This window comes from Thamnophis sirtalis, unplaced genomic scaffold (assembly GCF_051295495.1).
Source record: "Thamnophis sirtalis isolate CommonGarterSnake01/CBP01778 unplaced genomic scaffold, rThaSir2_p1.2 scaffold_5, whole genome shotgun sequence".
NCBI lineage: Eukaryota > Metazoa > Chordata > Lepidosauria > Squamata > Natricidae > Thamnophis > Thamnophis sirtalis.
Window position 1 is genome coordinate 40,358,327 of NW_028261385.1, and position 9,814 is coordinate 40,368,140.

A 9,814-nucleotide genomic window follows, 5' to 3' on the forward strand; every position below is an offset into this window, starting at 1 on the left:
AGTCAGCTTTTACATTTCCATGCCATTTCTCCTGAGAGGCCTTACGAAGAGGTGAGCGAGCCCTAAGCTATCCTTAGCTGCATGGCTTCTATCCCCCAACCCCTTTCTCCTCTGTTTCAGCCCAACCTAGCCCTCCATCTACCTCTGAGGAGGGAAGCCAGGTTCAAAAGGAATGGGAGGGTCAGGGCAAATCTGAAAGAAAAAGACCCTTTCTTTCAGTCCAGGTTCCCGCCAGCAAGGCCACGGAGCAGCTGGCGAAGTGGCAGCACTCAAGCAACTGTTCTCCCTTTTCCTCCTTCTCCTTCCTTCTGTGATGAGGTATGAAAAGCCCCATCATTCCCATTCGCTGTTCCACCATTCCAAGAGGGATACGGGGGACCCCTTGCAGGGTAGGGCTGAGGATTATGCCCAGTTCTTGGCGGACAAAGTTGCTCGGTTTCGGTCGGATTTGGACTCCACCTTTGCAGAGCCAGCCGAGGCACGAGAGGACGAGTTGGTTGACCATCGCTGGGTTGAGTTTCAGGATGTTACTTCTGGGGACGTGGACAAGGCCATGAGGGCTGTGAGTGCCTCCACCTGTGTACTGGACCCGTGTCCCTCCTGGCTGGTTGCTAACAGCGGGGAGGTGACACGGGGCTGGATCCAAGCGGTTATTACTGCCTCACTTCGGGAGGGGCACTTCCCCGCCGCACTTAAAACGGCGGTAGTGAGACCCCTCCTGAAGAAACCATCTTTGGATCCAGCCGTACTTAACAACTATCGTCCAGTCTCCAACCTCCCCTTCATTGGGAAGGTTGTTGAGAAGGTGGTGGCCTACCAGCTCCAGCGGTCCTTGGAGGAAGCCGATTACCTGGACCCCTTCCAGTCCGGCTTCAGACCTGGTTACAGCACAGAAACCGCTTTGGTCGCATTGACCGATGATCTCTGGAGAGCCAGGGATGGAGGCTATGCCTCCATCTTGGTTCTCCTCGACCTCTCAGCGGCTTTCGATACCATCGACCATGGTATCCTTCTGCGACGACTGCGGGAGGTGGGGGTGGGAGGCACCGTTTTACGGTGGTTCTCCTCCTACCTCTCGGACAGGTCGCAGTCGGTGTTGGTCGGGGGTCAGAGATCGACCACGAGGCCCCTATCATATGGGGTGCCGCAGGGGTCGGTCCTGTCCCCCGTACTATTTAACATCTACATGAAACCGCTGGGCGAGATCATTCGGAGGCACGGGATAAGATACCACCAATACGCGGACGATACGCAGCTGTATCTGTCCGCCCCGTGCCAACTCAATGAAGCGGTGGACGTGATGAACCGGGGTCTTGAAGCCGTTAGGGACTGGATGCGGGCTAACAAGCTTGTACTCAACCCAGAAAAGACCGAGTGGCTGTTGTGTTTCCCTCCCAAAAATTTGGCTAGTGTTCCAACGATCAGGCTGGGGGGTCAAAATTTACACCCCTCAGACAGGGTTCGCAACTTGGGAGTCCTCCTGGATCCACAGCTGACTTTTGATCACCACCTGTCGGCTGTGACCAGGGGGGCATTTGCCCAGGTTCGCCTGGTGCGCCAGTTGCGACCCTACCTGAATCGGGAGGCTCTCACAACAGTCACTCGCGCCCTCGTGACCTCTAGGCTGGAATACTGCAATGCGCTCTACATGGGGCTGCCCTTGAAGAGCATTCGGCGGCTTCAGCTAGTCCAGAATGCGGCCGCGCGAGTGATCGTGGGTGCACCTCGGTTCGCCCACATAACACCTATCCTCCGCGAGCTGCACTGGCTACCTGTTGGCCTCCGTGTGCACTTCAAGGTGCTTCTTACTACCTATAAAGCCCTTCATGGTAGTGGATCTGCGTACTTGGGAGACCGCCTTCTGCCAATTACCTCCTCTCGACCCATAAGATCCCACAGATTAGGCCTCCTCCGAGTGCCATCTGCCAGCCAGTGTCGGCTGGCAACTACGCGGAGGAGAGCCTTTTCTGTAGCAGCTCCGACCCTCTGGAACGATCTCCCCGTGGAGATTCGTACCCTCACCACCCTTCAGACCTTCCGCACAGCCCTCAAGATCTGGCTATCCCGCCAGGCCTGGGGGTAAAGACCATAGTTTGCCCCCGCCCGAATATTGAATGAATGTTGTTTGATCTTAGTTATATATTGTATTTTTATGTTATTGTATGTCTTCCCCTCCCATAAGTTGTTAGCCGCCCTGAGTCCCCTCAGGGAAAAGGGCGGCCTATAAATAAACGCAACCAAAAATCTGTCCCACCGAGTGTGTGGCCAAGCTAGAGGACCAGGTTGGATGGCAGGGCTGACCATGCAGGGGCTGCAGCATGCCACTACCCCCACCCTGCCACCTGCCTTGCCTCACCTCGCAATAGCAGCTCTAAGTAACAGGTGGAGGCACAACCATGGGGAGGCATGCAATCTGGCCCACCAGACGCACCGCATGACTGCCTGTCCCATTGCAGCCACAGGCAAGCAAAGACAGACAGAGTTGGCAGGCGACAGCGCAGCACATCCTGCAGGCCAGATTGTGCCACCTCCAGGCCTCTGAGGCAAGTGATGGGGCAGGTGGCGCCACGCTGCAGCCCCTGCACTCTCGGCCCCCACCTCCAACTTCCACCACACACTCTGCAAGCAAACACAGATGATAGGAGAGATCGCATACCCCCACCCCACCCCAGCCTATGTCTCCACCTACTGCTTGGAAGAATTGGGCTGAGTGGTCTGCAGTTTCTTCTAGCCACTGTCAGACCCCACACACTCTCACCATCTCCCACGCCCTGCTGCTGATGTTCTGGACTAGAGCTTATTTTGGGGGTAGAACTTATATTGCAAGCGGCATGAAAAATCATGCTAGGGCTTATTTTGGGGGTAGATCCTATTTTGGGGGGAAACACGGTATTAAATTATGAGTTGTTGAACATTCTAAAAACAGACCAAAGTCATTTTACAAATGAATAAAGAAATCATAACTTCTTTTTTGCATTCCTGTTCATTTTCATTCCTTTTAAAGGTGATTGTATCTCTCTAGATTGGACAGGACACAGTAAGAAAACTGTTTTTAGGTTAGAAATTTCAAACAAAGGTTTTGCTATGGTTTACAGATCATACAGTAGGCCTTCACCTATGACTACAGTTTGGACTAGAATTGTTAATGCAGTTGTGAGTTAGTGAGTCATACCCAATTTTGTGACCTTTTTGCTGTGGTTGTTAAATGAGTCACTATAGTTATTATCACTACAGTGAATCATTTAGTCATTAAGTGAATCCATCTTCCCCCTTTGCTTGTTGGAAGCCGGATGGGAAGGTCACAATGACAATTACGTCATCCTGTGATGCTGCAACTATCATAAAACATACCACTTGCTAAGTGCCTGAATTTTAGCATGAGATCCTGGGGATGCTGCAGTAGTCGTAAGTGCGAAAACCAGTTGTAAGTCACTTTTTTCAGTATGTTGTAACTTTGAATAGTCACTAAATGAATGGTTGTAAGTTGAAGGTTACCTGTATTAGTTGCAGAACTAGAACCTAGCCTTAGCCAGTTGTCTGGTTAAACAAAATGGACATAGATATTGGCTTTTTTTTTTAGCGTACTCTGTCTATTCCAGAGCATGGCCACTGGAAATGTTTTGGATCCATAACTTACTTCATTCTTAGCAAAGAGATTAATTGACACTGAAACAATTAGCACATGTTCTTGATCATGTTTCTCTTTTCTTGATTAGGAATTCTCAATAATTAAGAACCATTAATATGATAAAGGCATGTTGTGGTTCAGTGGCTAAAACGCTGAGCTTGTCGATTAGAAAGGTCGAATCCCTAGTGCCGTGTAACAGAGTGAGCTCCGATTACTTGTCCCAGCTTCTGCCAACCTAGCAGTTCAAAAGCACGTAAAAATGCAAGTAGAAAAATAGGAACCACCTTTGGTGGGAAGGCAACAGCGTTCCGTGCGCCTTTGGCATTTAGTCATGCGGCCACATGACCACGGAGACATCTTTGGACAGTGCTGGCTCTTCATCTTTGAAACAGAGATGAGCATCATCCCCTAGAGTCGGGAACAACTAGCGCATATGTGTGAGGGAACCTTTACCTTTAATATGATAGAAATCACATCATTAATCATACTTCTAAGTTCTAAGAATCTGAATTTTGATTGAATATGTGAAATATGAAAACCTCCTTTGTATTATCTCAAGTCTTACCAAGTATAAAAACAAAATCCAAAAAAACAGAACTCTTGAGTCTATTTTCATTTTTGATTGTTACTGTATGTTCCATGTAGGGGTTTTCTTGAAAGTAGTTTAGTAATTTGAACTGATGCAGAATGCCAATTCATATATATTGGTCTGCACTGTTTAGATAGATAATCAATTTGCTTCTCAATCCATTTTAAAGGGATGTATCATTTTTCACAATTTAAAAACTGCTTCCTTTACAAGACCAATTATGAATTTCCCTTGTCAGTCCTGGTCAGTTGCTTTATTGACTGTAAATAGGATGAGATTTAATAAATCCAATAAAGGAACCTCATTACTATTGTTACAATTTTACAAAATATATAAAACGTGAGTGAGGTGGTTTTTTTATGTGAATCTTTTGATGTGATTTTTAGTAAATATAGAAAGGGGCTATTAAAATATTTTAACTACTTACGCTGCTTTGGGAGTTCATGTAGAAATCAAAATGTAAAACTATTGCATGCATTACAATAGATGTAGAATAAAGATAGCAACTTATTTAATTTTAGGAACCTTATATGGAAGGTGTAAATCCATTTATCAAGAGTAACAAACACAGGATGATCATGTTTTTGGATGAACTTGGGGTAAGAGCACTTATTTATAACACAGCTATTAGTTTTGTAAAGATTTGCTTTATTATCTCCTCATTGAGAACTGGGAAAAGACTTTATTTTTCTAGTTCCAGAAATGTACTTCGAAGTATTAATTGTTTATTCTCCAAGGCATCATCTGTGCTTTCTGAAATGGCTTTTCTTTATATGGCTTGTTTTTTGGGTGTTCAGTGGACTTTTTTAATATGCAAGTGATATTGTCCCTCTATTTTATATAGTTCATCTCCCTGCTTATTCCTTCCTTGCTATTTTATATATTCCCATTACTGTCTTTGTTCATGAGATTTTTCTTGCATAGAATTATCTTCTTCCAGAGCACATTAATTCAATTTAGTTGTTTGCCACGCTTATTCACTAACTTTGGATAAAATCAGCCTATTGATATTAAAAATAGTAGGTTAAACTTCACAAGTAAGGGTAATATTTCTAAAATGCAGCATTGCATATCAATTCATACTTGAGCTTCCTACATCATTCAACAATGAAATGGAATCTGTTAGTTACACAATTTTAACTACTGTGATGCTTACACAACTTTTTAAAAGCACTTATTATGTCATTTAAGCCTTAAGCAGCCTGTAGCTAAAGAATGACAATGACTGTAATCATTCTCTATATGGATAAAAATGGTCAAATAATGGTAAAAAGTGAGAAAAGCCTGACTTTTGTATTATTTTATAAAAGATGATAATCTTCGTTATATTTTGTTCAAGAACATACCTGAACTTCCAGACACTACAGAACCCTCTAGAACTGACTTATCACGTGATTTAGCAGCCCTTCATGAGATTTGTGTGGCACATTCAGATGAACTTCGAACACTCAGTAATGAGCGAGGGGCAATGCAGGTAAGAGCTGATACCAAACATAGGCTTGTTCAAAATTAAATCACTTCTTTCAGCTTTTAAAACTTCCAGAAAGACCATGGATAATTTAATAAATTTACCTTTTTTTTTAACAGCATGTGCTAAAGAAGTTGCTGGCAATTACAGAACTGCTTCAACAAAAGCAGAATCAGTATTCAGTGTCTAACAACATTAGGTAGCAGCTTTCTGCATGAGCTAGCATGACCAACATGACAACTTTCACCAATATCACTTCTTCTTGCTCTTGCCAAAAATAGCACACGTTTCACGTTTCCAGTGATGTGTGAACTATGCAAAAAACAACAGATCTGTTGGTGACTGACTGTACCAGCAGCTTTAAGCTATCTGTGCAGGACACTTGCACTTTTGGAACCAATTTTCAGGACCTCTGAGCCTTGGTGTACAAATCACCTTCCACAAAGTAAATGCTGTGACTGTCTCTTTGAACTTTAATGTTATTTCAAACCTCCAATTGCCAAAGTCTAGCTGTCTTTCAGAAAACACAGTCAACTGCCAATAAATTGTTTCAACAGCAAAGTATAACTGGATCGAACACCTTTTACTGTAATTCACCTGGTTACTGTAATCACATTACAATTATTCAACCACTTTGTATTTACAGCTTCCAGAATTTGAAAGGAAATCTTTGCTGTACACTTTTATACCATTCTATTTTGCTTGTTCAGAGTTGTGCTGAAAGAAGATGCAGACTGAGTTTTGTCACCTTTATTTTTTTTTATGTGTCATTTATCATTTTGAGTAATTTTTTCACCAATGACTGTATCCAGATAAATTGCAATGATTTTTGTAAAATGTTTACAACAGTAAATTTGAATTCAGTAAATTTATTAATTATTGTATCAGGCATGCATGCATTCATTAAACAGTTTTATAGCATACATCCAATTTTTTTGACTAATAATTCAGAATTTAGTTATATATGTACATGTTTGTACATTCATAAGTGCTGACTGAAAAAAAATCAACTTAGGGTTAGTAATGTATTGTCATTAATAAGTCCTTTATAGAGAAGAGTAAGAGGAGAAGATTATATAAGGACTTTTCTAAATTAGGAGCTGCTAAAAACACCATTACTGAAGGAGAATTGTGATGGAAAGTGCTCTCCTGTCACTTGGTGTTAGGTTCATGAGATATCACAAAGGCTAAGAAAGACTAGGTGGTGGTCACTAGGTGGTGGTCACTACTATGCTGCCATTGTTGGTTCTAAAAAAATATACCGTGGCCCACTGCATTACTGAATTTTAAAGTCTCTGTTTTTCCTCTAAATCAAAAGTTACAAATAAAGCAGAAAAAACAAAGGACAGTTCCAGAGGGCTGAAGCCTTTCAAAATAGTTCTTAAAACAATTGTGAAAATCTTTGAATTCATGTTTAGATTGTAAATGAACAAAAATATTAATGAGTGAATATTTCTTCCCCAAGTATGTATGTGTATATTTTCTGTCTATACATTTAAGCCATCTTGCCGCATAAACTACCTCGCATGTTTAAACATAATGCATGAAGAATAATAGGAAAAAATAGAAAATGTAAGATATTCATAATGGTCAATGCTAGGACAGTAGACATGATACATCAGCAGGCCTTAGACTGATAAAGAACCCTACCTGCTTCAGAAGGCAGGGGAACAGCCTTCTGAAAAAAATGTAGATGGTTTTGTGTAAAAAACCAAATGTGCTCTCAAGCTGATTAGGACTTCACCCAATAGTTATGCCTATTTCATTTAATTAAAGCTCTCTGCGAAGTGATATACTGAAGCAGCATTCTCCTCTCACATTCCTAGTTTTCTGAGCTTTGCTTATATATTAGAGGCATTCTTTTAAAAAACGTGAGGGGATAAGGGATACATCCCAAATGATTTCTTTGAAAACTTGCCTACCTTCCCAGAAAAACCAAGCAAACTGAGGTGATCAAACAGTGGGATGGGATGGATTTTGCAAGTGTGACTCTCAAAATCTCAAAATATTTCCACTAGCCCTCAAATGGTGGGAAACCTTGGATTGGGAAATCCAAACTGATTTTCAACCGTCTGAAATATAAAGCACGCTATTACTAATTTAAAGGGATTACTTAGGAAGAGTCCCCTCTCCAGTTACAAGAATTCTGAGAATTCTGCATTCTTCAAATGCAGTTCCCTTTGGAGAGATGTATCATCTGTTGTGACTCACAAATTATATTATGCTAAACTGCTCATTCAAACGTAATCATACTGTTCTGCATTCTTCATGGATCTATATTTCAGAGTTACGTCTGACAGAATGCACAAGGCATTCTATGCAATCATTATACAAAGTATCTTAGTTGTAAAAGAATATTCTAATCTATCAAAAGTTCAGTGAGTTGTAAGACATTAAATATCAGCTCAGAATAATTTATACAGCTGATATTTATGTGTTTTTGTAAATGTATCTCCAATCACTAATGGAAGTAAATTGGATAATTACAGCAATATTTCTAATTGGGATGATTTTAATTAAAACATTTCTCATGCTCCTTCACTGAGCTAAAATGCCCAGTAGATCAAAACTAGACAATATACAGTGGGTCAAAAAAGTATTTAGTCAGCCATCAATTGTGCAAGTTCTCCCACTTAAAAAGATAAGAGAGGCCTGTAATTGACATCATAGGTAGACCTCAACTATGAGAGACAAAATGAGAAAACAAATCCAGACAATCACGTCTGATTTTGAAAAAATTTTTTTGCAAATTATGGTGGAAAATAAGTATTTGGTCAATATTAAAAGTTCATATCAATACTTTGTTATATATCCTTTGTTGGCAATGACAGAGGTCAAACGTTTTCTGTAAGTCTTCACAAAGTTGACACACGTTACTGGTATGTTGGCCCATTCCTCCATGCAGATCTCCTCTAGAGATGTTTTGGGGCTGTCGATGGGCAACACGGACTTTCAACTGCCTCCAAATGTTTTCTATGGATTTGAGATCTGGAGACTGGCTAGACCACTCCAGGACCTTGAAATGCTTCTTATGAAGCCACTCCGTTGCCCGGGGGTGGTGGTGTGTTTGGGATCATTGTCATGCTGAAAGACCCAGCCACGTTTCATCTTCAATGCCCTTGCTGATGGAAGGAGGTTTGCACTCAAAATCTCACGATACATGGCCCCATTCATTCTTTCCTATACATGGATCAGTCGTCCTGGTCCCTTTGCAGAGAAACAGCCCCAAAACATGATGTTGCCACCCCCGTGCTTCACAGTAGGTATGGTGTTCTTTGGATGCAACTCAGCTTTCTCTGTCCTCCAAACACTACAAGTTGTGTTTCTACCAAACAGTTCTACTTTGGTTTCATCTGACCATATGACATTCTCCCAATCCTTTTCTGGATCATCCAAATGCTCTCTAGCAAACTTCAGATGGGCCCGGACATGTACTGGCTTAAGCAGGGGGGGCACGTCTGGCACTGCAGGATCTGAGTCCCTGGCAGCGTAGTGTGTTACTGATAGTAGCCTTTGTTATGTTGGTCCCAGCTCTCTGCAGGTCCTTCACTAGGTCCCCCCGTGTGGTTCTGGGATTTTTGCTCACCGTTCTTGTGATCATTTTGACCCCATGGGGTGAGATCTTGCGTGGAACCCCAGATCGAGGGAGATTATCAGTAGTCTTGTGTATGTCTTCCATTTTCTAATTATTGCTCCCACAGTTGATTTCTTCACACCAAGCTGCTTGTCTATTGCAGATTCAGTCTTCCCAGCCTGGTGCAGGTCTACAATTTTGTTTCAGGTGTCCTTCGACAGCTCTTTGGTCTTCACCATAGTGGGGTTTGAAGTGTGACTGTTTGAGGTTGTGGACAGGTGTCTTTTATACTGCTAACAAGTTCAAACAGGTGCCATTACAGGTAATGAGTGGAGGACAGAGGAGCCTCTCAAAGAAGTTACAGGTCTGTGAGAGCCAGAAATCCTGCTTGTTTGTAGGTGACCAAATACTTATTTTCCACCATAATTTGAAAAAAAATTCTTTCCAAATCAGACAATGTGATTGTCTGGATTTGTTTTGTTTGTCTCTTATAGTTGAGGTCTACCTGTGATGTCAATTACAGGCCTCTCTCATCTTTTTAGTGGGAGAACTTGC

General features: G+C 42.2%; 1 protein-coding gene across 3 annotated transcripts in view; it reads left to right on the forward strand.

Annotated features, from left to right (window-relative positions):
* RASA1 (RAS p21 protein activator 1) overlaps positions 1-6,608 on the forward strand; it is a 48,218-nt gene extending 41,610 nt beyond the window's left edge. For 2 of the 3 annotated variants that reach the window (XM_014073234.2, XM_087715696.1), the window contains 3 exons: positions 4,739-4,816; positions 5,557-5,691; positions 5,805-6,608. In XM_014073234.2, the coding sequence (XP_013928709.2) occupies positions 4,739-4,816; positions 5,557-5,691; positions 5,805-5,888 (297 nt within the window). In that variant the 3' untranslated portion in view covers positions 5,889-6,608. The remainder of the gene's footprint in view (positions 1-4,738; positions 4,817-5,556; positions 5,692-5,804) is intronic. The other variant, XM_087715695.1, reaches the window with a different exon arrangement.
* The last annotated feature ends 3,206 nt before the right edge of the window (positions 6,609-9,814 follow it).